This window comes from Haliotis rufescens, unplaced genomic scaffold (assembly GCF_023055435.1).
Source record: "Haliotis rufescens isolate VD_foot unplaced genomic scaffold, xgHalRufe1.0.p SCAF_13, whole genome shotgun sequence".
Lineage (NCBI taxonomy): Eukaryota > Metazoa > Mollusca > Gastropoda > Lepetellida > Haliotidae > Haliotis > Haliotis rufescens.
This window is the reverse complement of record NW_025963813.1, coordinates 13,176,027-13,187,926: the sequence shown is the minus strand read 5'-3', so window position 1 is coordinate 13,187,926 and position 11,900 is coordinate 13,176,027. Positions and strand designations below refer to the sequence as shown.

The 11,900-nt window shown below is 39.6% G+C and overlaps 1 protein-coding gene across 1 annotated transcript; it reads right to left on the bottom strand.

Moving 5' to 3' along the window:
* Positions 1 to 58: 58 nt before the first annotated feature.
* LOC124124330 (uncharacterized transporter slc-17.2-like) lies at positions 59 to 11,357 on the bottom strand. Its single transcript, XM_048394206.1, has 11 exons — positions 11,259 to 11,357; positions 10,739 to 10,887; positions 9,870 to 10,103; positions 9,425 to 9,512; positions 8,506 to 8,601; positions 7,868 to 7,992; positions 6,336 to 6,485; positions 4,059 to 4,191; positions 2,352 to 2,502; positions 1,568 to 1,658; positions 59 to 739 (listed from the first exon to the last, which is right to left on the bottom strand). The coding sequence occupies exons 1-11, from the start codon at positions 11,314 to 11,316 to the stop codon at positions 509 to 511; spliced, it is 1,506 nt and encodes a 501-aa protein (XP_048250163.1). The 5' UTR covers positions 11,317 to 11,357; the 3' UTR covers positions 59 to 508.
* Positions 11,358 to 11,900: the final 543 nt, after the last annotated feature.

Below are 11,900 nucleotides of genomic sequence, written 5' to 3'. Positions count from 1 at the left end.
TATTAGTGAGTGAGTGAGTGAGTGAGTGAGTGAGTTTGGATTTACGCCTTTTTTTAGCAATATTCCAGCAATATCACGGCGGGGGACACCAGAAATGGACTTCACACATTGTACCCATGTCGGGAATCGAACCCGGGTCTTCGGCATGACGAATGTTTTTGGTGAAGATAATTCTTCGTGTTTATTAATCTCCAAGTCGTGCTTTGGTACATTGAAAGATACTACTTTCATTTGGATTCACGTTCTTCCTATTTGGGCCCCATATTTTCAACATGTTAACTTCACATGTTCTTTAGAGATACTTTTCTGCTTAACAATATAACACCTATCAGTGAATGTCATGGCGTTTTATGTGGTGGTTTCAATTCCAGGGACCACTTGCACAGAACGTCTATTGGAATTCATTCTCTGTAAAATTGTCTGGTTAACATATGTTCTATATCAATGATACGGCTAATGGAGGTTCACTGTATCCGATGTATGTGGTATTCTGTTAGCCTGAAAACTGTTACAGATGAGTTGACGTATCTGTAGTTGCCTTCTTGTCAAAAGTGTCCTTGGTATCCAGAGCTCTGTCTGACACGTCGGGGACCTCCTGCCCTTCCCCCACGTCTACCTCCACCTGGTCCACGGCCCAGGGCTGCAGCTCCCCCCGGGCCTGGGTGCCGAACACCAAACTTCCCAGGGCACAGAATCCCGCACACACGTAAAACACGTTCCGCCATTCTTCCTGAGTTTTCTGTTGGGAGAGAAATGTGTGTGAGTGATAATAGTGTAACGCCGCGGTAAGCAATATTTCAACAGTGTATGGAACCAGAAAAGGGGCTTTTGACATTGTATGGGAATCGAACTCGGGTCTTCGGGTGAACGTTTTGCCAACTAGGCTACACCAGTCAGACAGCTAACTGAGTGAATAGTAGGGGGCCGACCATTTGGTAGTGGTGGTGGGGGTGGTGGGGGTGGTGGGATGTTACTGAAAGAACATCACAGGTACACACCCCTCCCAGAATATCAAATGGCCACTATTATTATTATTATTATTATTATTATTATTATTATTATTATTAAAGGTTGGCAACATTTAGTCAGGAACTGACAAAACAGTGATCGATAGTGTGAGCACCGATTCATTCGTCCACGTTAAAGAGTTGGGTTAACGCCGTATAACAGTATTCAGTCATATTGAGGAATGTCATCTTAATGTAAAAGGTAAGCCAAACAGTACGACGCAGACATGGGTAGATCGTTAGATCATAAGTAGCTTGAGTGTGGGGTTAAACAGCTGAAGAAAATCCAAATAAGTATGAATGCGGGAACCGACTACTAGCAGATTTATTGAGTCACCACAAATCGTTACAAGTGACATTACATCATAAGAAACAATCCCGTATATGAAATGATGACGTCACCGTGGTAGAATTGGTCCTGTGTCGTACGAAACGACTTACTGGATCGGGTGGTAAGTTTCGTTGCCTTGGTTACAGACCGCCGTCGTAAAGCTGTAATAGCCGAGTACAACGTTAAACATAACATACAAAACTTAACCGATAACAACTCTTCTACTTACGTTTGGGGTGAGGGCACCGGCTAGGAGAGGCGCCACCATCCCCGGGACCGTCGCAGCAGCGTTACAAATACCGAACAGTATACCAGCGTATCTGCAACATGAATGTCGACATTGAGACACAGATACCCATATAAACAAACATGAACTATGTGAGGAAATGACGCTCTGATATACGTGTATATTGCTCAGAAAGGTGTTAGATAACAAACATACTCAAAAAGTGATAAAACGACATCATTTCATTCAGTGAAAAAATATATATTTTTGAATATATCACGGAATTTCACAGCTGTCCATGGAGGAATGAGTAACCATGGTTACGCCTATTTGAGCCATACTCCGTTACTATGCCGATAGGGTACACCAACAATTTGGTTGACACACTGTGTCTATGTTGGTAAGTTAACTACTGTATATCCGCACACTTAATATCGTTATTCTGAATATTCGCACATTCAGTATCAGTACACTGAATATCCACTTCCTGTATATTGGTATACTGCATATACACACATTGCATATCACGACACTATTTATCCGCACACTGTATATCGATACACTGTATACTCACACACATCAGTGACATATCTACATCAGTGTTCAGTGACACCACCGCAGATAAACAAGGCCTACCAAAGAGTTGAAAACATGACGTCATCTCATGATCTATTTTCTTAACGATAACATCTTTTGTATTACCATCCGACACATTTTTGAAAACAGGATGAAACACATTAAAAACTTAATTTCCCCATCTTGAATTAACAAGATAAAGAAACCCTACCTTGGAGCGAAGTCGACAGTGTTGACAATGTAGCCAGCAGATGCCATCCCAACAAACCACATGGCTATCGTCAACAAAACAACAGCGACGTAGCGGTGCTCCACGCTCACAAACCCTGTCCCGATCAGACACGCACCTGCCCCCACGAAGGCTGAAATAAAACCTAATTTGTGATATAAAATGATAGATTTGGTAGAAAAACACGTGCCTGCAACCCCACTAGTACGGAAAGCCACTACTTGGGCGATTACTGGTAAGAATCATTATGTATTCCTATACACGATGGACATTACACCTTGTAAATGATTAGATTATCCGGAAATGTTATGACCCTGACGATTTCACTGGGAGTGCTACCATCCGGATAAACGGGGTGTCGCTGTACATTCCTGGCTGAAAGATATCAAGAACTATATCCAAACACAAGTGAGGCAGGATGTACATGGCAGAGACACTCTTATCATCACAATTCAGATCAGTACTGCCTCTACCAACTATCAAGTCTTGTGTTGAGGTGCAGCATGTGTTGCATACACAGCCGGTAGCTTCAGTCTGTCACCCACAATGACCAAAGACCTATGACGGAGAGGTTCCATAATGCATCCAACATTGTCTGCAGCTCATATTCCCTACACCTCGCTTTGTATACATCGCATTTTTGCCAACATTTCACTTTGCCTTCCACTCATTTTGCCAATATTTCCTTTTGCCTTCCGATGATATTGCCACATTTCACTTTGCCTTCCGCTCATTTTGCCTTCATTTCACTTTGTCTTCCGACCATTTTGCCTGCATTCACTTGGCCTTCCGCTCATTTTGCCTTTGTTTCACTTTGTCTTCGGACCATTTTGTCTACATTTCACTTTGCCTTCCAATCAGTTTGCCAACATTTCTCTTTGTCTTTCCCTCATTTTGCCTACATTTCCCTATCCCTTCCGATGATTTTGCCATTTTGCCTTCCAGACATTTTGCCTACATTTCACTCTGTTTCCTCCCATTTTGCCTACATCTCATTTAGATTAGATTACATTTCGCCTTCCGCTCATTTTGATTACATTTCACTTGGCCTTCATCTCATTTGCCTACACCTTATTTTGCCTTCATTTCATTTTGCACACATATCATCTTGCCAACATCTCATTTGGACCACAATTCGCTTCCCACCCGCTCACACTACCTTAAGTGTGCTTGACCAGAGAATAGTGAACTAATCACAAGCTCTGTGAAACACAGGTCATTTGTAACAAAATTTCAGAGTAATCATGGCGAGAATAATTTGGGGCTTCACTTTACTCATATTCAGAATAAAACCCACGCCGTCCAGCACGATGACACACATTCTACAAAGCGACCGAGCCTCACAACGCGATCTATCGTCTCCTGCCACTAGCATAGGTTGCTGGGGACCTATTCTAAGTAGTAGTCTAATGTGAATAATATTATTGTAAAAAGTCATTGATCAAACTAAATGCAATGGGGAAGAACAGAACACATGACCCGATGTTAAAATAAATCACAAAATAAAATTTGCAGTACTCAATGTAAGTGTTAAAATATGTGTAATCTTTGTCCGTTTTCTATATGTTAATAGTGTCCTCAACTCAACCCTGTGCACTATTAAAGAATTAAGTCCAGCGATTGACTGAGATTTTGCGTTGATCCGTATATCTGGTTGAACCTTGCAAGGATGTAAAGTTATCTACAGACCGATGATCTGGAAGATCCTCCGCGTGGCCGTTGTGCTGAGGTAATTCCTTGACCGGATGTAGTCGGCCACCTGACCTGTCAACATTCCAGACACGGCCTGGCTCACGTAGGGAATGGACGACAGCAAGCCGTTCTTTTGACAAAAATCAATCGATTAACATTAAACATGTCCATGATGGACACAATACACACAACTAGCAATGATGATTTTATTATAGAAAATCAAACGATTTACATACATTTACAAAAAATATCCATGTTGGATACATTGCACACACACAGCAACGCTGATTATTCTTCGGGAAACGTTAATTTTGTAGCATGTATGTCGACATGTTGGTTTATTTGAAATTTCAAGACACGCATTTACGGAAACAAAACATACAAATCATGTGCGTGCAATGTTGATGCTATTCTTTTCAAGCAATAAGAAATACTCACAAATCGTCTTTCTGTAGTTAATTGATGCATCTGACCGTTTCTGGTCATTAGCTGACATTATTAAACCATTCATGTGTAATCCGATGTCCTTTTTTCCTCAAGGACTAATTTTCTGATTTTCACGGTGCATACAAAAGAAGAACTGTACTCCGGAGATCGTAAATAACGTCATAATATGATATATGTTCTGAGAATGCTTATTCATGAAAAACGACATCTCAATTTAAAAGTAATATGGCTGAATTCCACATTCTACATACCACACTTTTGAATATTTGAATACTCATGTTCACTGGAAATATTTGGAATATTTATATTCCGTATTTTGAATTAACCCAGTCCCCCGTGTTTTTTTTAATAATTGCACCGCACATAGCCAAATGTGAAACGTTTGGTAGCTAAGTCAAAGCCAAATCGGAGTAATGTGTCGGCGAATTTGGTCGCTATCATATATTTTGTGTCCCATGGCTCAAATCTATTTGCGTCTGTACTGTGTTATACTGACCTCGATAATCTGTTGGATGAAGGCACAGCTCTCTACAGTCACATAGTTAACACCGAAGGCTATGAGGGGTATTTAGGTCATAATCAGTTTTATGGCCCGGTCACAGGTGCTCCAAATATCATCATCATATAAACTCAAACTAGTAATTGTTACAAGTAAACCACATTCCACAACAGTCACTGACACTGGATAAAAAAACAGTACATAGAAAAAGACCAAGTAACTCAACTCATTATGATCACAATTACTATTCTTTGACAGAAAGAAATACAAAAAAAAGAATCTGACCAAAAAACGAAAACAAGAGACGAGGAATCTCCGTTGTAGATTGGTCCCGGTATTGAAATGTTCTCCAACTACGTGATAATATTTTGAGTATGTGCATCTGTGGTTGTGACAAAAAGACCTTATCTAGTATGACTTTTTTGCCATATGGAGCCCTTATTATTTTCATTTACATTATTATAACCAAATGCCAAGTGTAAAAAGAATGTGATCATCTATTATCTGAGTATGTGCATCTGCGAATGTTGTTGGCAGTTTTGATACTATTTCAACATGTTTACAATTGTGCCAGAAATTACTTCCATTTCCTTCGATCTACTTTTTAAATAAACCCATGCTTGCCGTAAGAGGCGACGAACAGGATTGGGTAGTCAGGCTCGCCGATTTGGTCGATGCATAACATCATATTCCAATTGCGTAGTTCGATGCCCTTGGTGTCAATCACTGGATTATCTGGTCCAGACTCACGCCGTCATATGGCTTGAATACTGCTGAGTGCGGCGTTAAACAAGAAACTACTTTTAAATAGACCTATCCTATGCACATGTATGAACTGTATTGCCCAATACTCAAAATAAATAATATATTTTTCCACAACAGCGTTATGTTATTTGTGGTTAATATAATTATGCTCCTTCATGCCTTTCAGTAACATCATAATTATGCGTTTGTGAGGCATCACATATGGCGGAGAACTTTGATGCTCTGCATCAATGTTTTCTTGTATCAAAACTAACATTAAAAGTGAGTGACTGTGTGACAGTTAGATCTCGTTTCAGCCTTTTCGTTTAATATCGGGTCAACTTTCTATCCGAGTGGAGAATCGACCCCGGGTCTTCCTGTGACAAGCGAACACTTTAACCACTAGGCTTCCCCAGCGCCCTCAGCCGGTAGGAATTCGGAACAACAAATAAGGTTTTCTTAAGGTTGAAGCTTTATCTCACATTTAATACCTATTGTAGCAAAACAATCATTTTTAAAATATTATTTGTTTCTTGTCCACCTGTATCGAAATACCCATTCGTCGAATTTATTTACATACGCACCTCGGCTATGTCGAAATCCAGCACTTCTTTAAGGAATGTTGGTATGTTGGTCAGTAGTGTGTATATAATCCAGTTACAACACACGTGTGCAGTTAGACACGCCCACAGCGCCGGTGACTTCAGCAGGGCGGCCCATGGGGTCGAGAACGTCTAGATAACAACGCTAATATGTCATGTGTTTACTTATAGAGACATCGCTCCAATCTGTTGATTCCGGGAAAAAATGAACGAGCTCCGAATGGGTGAGTTGATTCTACTTCCAGAATCAACGGGTCCGTGTGATTTTTTCAAATTAAATCATTATGGTTGAAAAATGATTTCTCTATAATTTTGCATAATGACCAAAAGTTGCTTCAGTTGTACTTGTTTTGAAATGCACTTGTTACGATGATGACGTCATGCTATTGTTGTTGCAATTGATTCAAAGTCAAGTAGAACTGAGACGCAAATATAAGGTATTCTGCAAACTTATAGAGGAATAATATATCAACATAAAACTCCCGGAAGCAGCTGCAACAATAATCGCTTGACGTCATCACAATGGTTCAATTCATAGTTAATACTTATAAAATTAATGTAAACCGTACGTGGAGGTAGAATTAATGACCAGTCCCAAAGGGAATGTTTAGTAAGGATACAGTTAGAGAAGACACAGTGAAACGTGTATCCGGACGTGCATTAACAAGGGAATATAATCTAAATCTGGGATGATTTAGCAGGTCCTTTTTGCCTCACCCCAAGGCAGTGTGCTTGGCTCCATTTGAATTTTGTTGACATATGTAAACCTTGAGATAAGGGACCTTATGGGTGAACAGTCACAATTAGACTTCTCATTATATTTTAAAACTACAGTATCCTAGGAACACAAAAATAAAATGTATATTTATTACAGAGATACATGGCATCACACATTTTGACTCGTTTTGCTGCAAAATCTTCAGACTGTTTATGTAATAATTGCAGTTATTTTAGATGTAATGTTAGATTTATCGAACGTAGATATGTATGCTGAAATGTTTTAAAATAATGTTTGTATTACATTACGAAGAAACGAGAGAGAAATAAGATATGCTTGTACATTCCGCGATATTTACGGAAGTGTTTCTTAATGACGTCACAACACAATTGTATCCTAGCACCCATTATGTCTTTTTTCTGCTGGTAGGTCACATATATATTTTTATGATGCGATTACCTTATTTCTGTGACTCAATGTGAGTCTAACTTATGGGGGGAAATGAAAAACACAAGTATAATAATACAACAAACACATTAGATTGATGGATATCTTGTGTAGTAACGTAATGAGTTATGTTTACGCCGTTTCTGGTGAAACCACTGCTATATCTCAGCTGGTGACACACAGAAAGGGCTTGAAAACTTGTACCCATTTGGAGAATGAACCCGATTCTTCCGTGTGATAAGGAAAGGCTTCGACCATTAGGTTATGAATCACATTTAGTAGTATTTAAGTTGTGTCTTTAAAAAAATATGTAACACATTTAAATCATGTAGATATAAAAGGACGATACCTGTTGTTTTTCCCCTATACTTGTGATAATATAATTCCTCTCTCTCTTCGTAATACGAGGGTGCTGAGCCGGTGTGCTGGCGACCGTTATATACCACAGCCCGCACCATAACAACGATATTCCACCTGTTGACGGGAAATAAACAATGTTGTTCCAAAGTGGGTGATATCAAACTAGTTCTGAGGAGATAAAATTTATTGATTGCAAAGATTGAACAATTTCCTTGCTTCCTCTTGGCAAATGTGAAGGCCCTACATACGGATTGTATGTCCAAAACAAAAATATATATATTAGTAGGCATAATTAGGAGTACATTTATGATGCCTGACACATTTCTGTGTAAATAAGTGAGTGAGTCAGTCAGTGAGCTTGGTTTTACCACGCTTTGAACAATATTCCAGTAATATCACGGCGCATCAGCTTATTCTTTGGTAGGTACCTTCATTAATACTGTCATTAAATATTTATTGTGGTCATATCTACAGTACAATGTATGTTTCACGAACAAAATGGATTATAGGTTATAACAAGGACGGATATGAGGAACACACTTATAACAAGTTGTGTGTGAGGAATAATCGGTTGAATTGTGAATGAATATTTCCACTTAAGAATCGGATTGTGTATATCTTAATTACCTGTAACATAGAAGATGGAACCCCATCCATTATCGAAGCCATATATGCACATGAACCCCGATATAGCGAACGTTGCTATGCTACCAAACTGAGTTCCTGGAATGTAGCAAATTAATAACAATATTACAATAATGACCAAAAGGCTTCCACTTCTATCTGTGGCAAAAATTCCAGTCAGTCCATAAACAAGCTTGATTTCAAGATTGGCAATTATAAACCTATTCAAGCAATTATTTTTACAAACATCATTTCTCAGTGACTTTTCATGCATATACACTGGAAGTGAACCGAACTGACAAATCATCACAACATTTACTTCGATTCGTTGACAGGTGGTGTATGTAAGTAATTTCATTGGCGGTGGAAATATTTTGTAAATAAGTCTGTAATAACAGTCAGTAGAGGCAAATGATTGACTTGTTGGTAAAAAAGATGTGCTGTTGTGTTCAGATTTATACAGTGTTTGAGCGGCGGCAAGTGGTTTTGTACTTGAGTTATCCGTCCTTGTATCCATGAATGAGTTGTGGACAGAGTCACTTTGAGGTATGTTTCCAAGATGGCGGCACTTCCGGTCTTGGTTCATGCAGGGATACACCGGAACCAGAAGTGCACCCACGACAAGATCTTGACGGAATCTCACGGGAAGTGACGAGATCTCACCCACTGAGATACCAAGCCGCAGTTGTCCGCCGTGCACCTGTTACTCGTTGCTGCTGCCCTCTGATTTCACCCATTATTAAAGTTTTTACTTGTAAACCTCGCAAGACAGGTCAGATGAACGATGTTGCTCTTTGGTTTGGGCTTTGGTTTGTAAAGGCGACAACACGACAATGTCCTTTCTATAATGGTTCTATAGATATGCGCATAAAATCTGTGAAAAAGATTTCATCAGAAATATAAACCTTCAAATCTGATTTACCTGAATAACAGACAGCAGTGAGTTTTGTCCTCTCCAATGGCGGCGCCCATCTGCCCCAAAGGGATTGTAGAGATGGAAACAAGACTCCTTGGGGAGAGTACAGTACAACATAATGTCAACAAAAGTTATATATTGTCTTTTGGATGACACCACATGCGGTATCACGTTCTGAAGAGAAATATACCGAAGGTCATCAAACAAACATCTTTCATTGGACAAGCATCTTGTCATGTGCTTCAGTGCTGGTTAAGAGTAACACTGATGGAATTGTTCGACTGGTTTGTTGTTCAAGCCTCATTATAACTGAAATAATTGTTTTGGATATCGTCTGCACCATTCCATCAGTGAATTTGTCATTCTCGGCAATAATTGCGATAATGGAAAACAAACATGCAAATTACAAACTATATGGCATGTAAATTTTCAGTTTGACAATCATCTCTACCTGGCACACTCCAAGAATCACGCGCAGCACATACACCAGGTAGATGGAAGTCCGGGCGCCGATTGGTAGAAGCAGTGAAACGATCGAGCCAATCAGCATCCCGATAAACATTACGTACTTCCCGCCATATCTACTCGCCAGTATTCCCGCGGGAATCTGTGTCAATATGTAGCCGTAGAAAAACGAGCTGAGGATTCCAGACTGCTCTCCCTTGGACCAGTAGAACTCGGCATGCTGGAAATATAACGTACAAGTATTTGAATAGATGGCATGTGGCATGTTAACATGTATGATTCACATATATAAGATTGATGCAGTACATATACTGAAAGACATAAAGTAACACGTGATTTAATTACGTCACAGTGGAACTCGCATTCTACACACGACACCATTGCTACAACTATCAGCATATGACTTATGTGTAGAAAAGCCCATTCATGCTAAAACAAATAGCAAGATGATGTCAGTCTCGTTTGGGGGATTAAGCAGCACTTGGAATGGGTGCTAAATATGTACCTTTTCGGATATCTTTTTAAGATAGACTTAGTTTAAGAGCGTAAGTAGATTGTTTGAAGGATTGGTACACTTCAAGAACGATAACTTCTGTTTTTTACTCAATGAGAGCTAGTCAGTAAGCAAGCGGGCACACGGATGGCCCAGTCTGAAAAGGTCTGAAATATATCACGACCAAGCGATTTCAAGGTTTCTCAAAGCCTGCCAATCCAGGATAATGAAACCGGAGGCTGATAGTATGAACATCGAGCCACGTCTTAGCAGTATACGAATTCGAAGATACATGATCAGCCACTATTGACATTTGAAGATACATAACATTGCGATGGTAATGAGGTGGTTGGAAACTGTACCTCCGATATCGACGACGTGGAATTGGTGTCGGTGTCGTTGACCATGCACACGATGGCGACGCTGAGGTTGGCACGGGCGGCGTATAGCATGATACATCCGAGCCAGCCAACGTAGGCCAGCAGCCATCGTTGTGAACACAAGCAAGATACTACAAAGGAATACAAACGCGTATTCAATTTTTTGAGGAAAAGAGGGTGAACTCTTTAAATGGGGTGTGGCGTGCACTTTTAATATAAACATACTTGCACTAAATTCGGGAAACAATTTGAGTTTTTTAGCCAATATATTGTTAATATATTTAATGTCACCAAAGGATACAGCGTTATGTTTACAGTATGGAGTTCAAGATTATTGCACTTATAGAGTCTATGTATGTATGTATGTACATACATACATACATAGACTCTATAAGTGCAATAATCTTGAACCCCATACTTTCAATATACATTATTAAACATTTCATCTGAAAGCGAAACGATACCATTGCGGTTGTCATAACAATGCGCATGTTATACCTACATGAGAATGCTACAGGGGATTTCTCATCTTTCGATGCTGGCTTCTCCGAACTCGACATGTTGTATATATTCACATATCATGTACATGCATCTTGCCTATATTGGTCTGATCACTGCGAGTCCCCCTGCTAAGAACAAACAAACTCCGCCTGCATCTCACTATCTCTAGATACAATGGTGTTTGCGATCATACACTGAAGCAGATATACGATTAGCCTGTGGACATTTTCAGAGTAAGGCGGCCCATATAAAATAATGAAGACGATATTCCAGTAACTCAACATTTTTATTATTTATCTTATGCATCTGATAAACAAGTAAACACAGACCGCAAAAGAAAGTATACACCCATGTTTGATGGTGGCTAAAATATGAAAATCCAATTTTCAAGTGAATGCTTTTCTTTCACCCGGCAGTTTAATTTATCGGCAATCGAGTAATCCTGGAATCAATGGCATGGTGTGACTTGTTGCCAACAGAGCTTAACACTTCCTGCATTAAGTGAAACTTGTTAATCCGGACCCCACTAATCCAGAAATGCCCCTTCCCGGATAAATGATGTTGGCAACATATACTCACCAAAACAAGTTGAGGGTCATTAAAATATATATGATAATGATCAGTCGCCAGAACAAAGTTCAGC

Coding starts and splice junctions, on each gene's coding strand:
- LOC124124330 (XM_048394206.1), bottom strand. CDS start 11,316: ATGTCGAGTTCGGAGAAGCCAGCATCGAAAGATGAGAAATCCCCTGTA. Junction 9,513..9,869: donor TGATTCTTGGAGTGTGCCAG/GTAGAGATGATT, acceptor TACTCTCCCCAA/GGAGTCTTGTTTCCATCTCT. Junction 2,503..4,058: donor GAGGATCTTCCAGATCATCG/GTCTGTAGATAA, acceptor GTTTTATTTCAG/CCTTCGTGGGGGCAGGTGCG.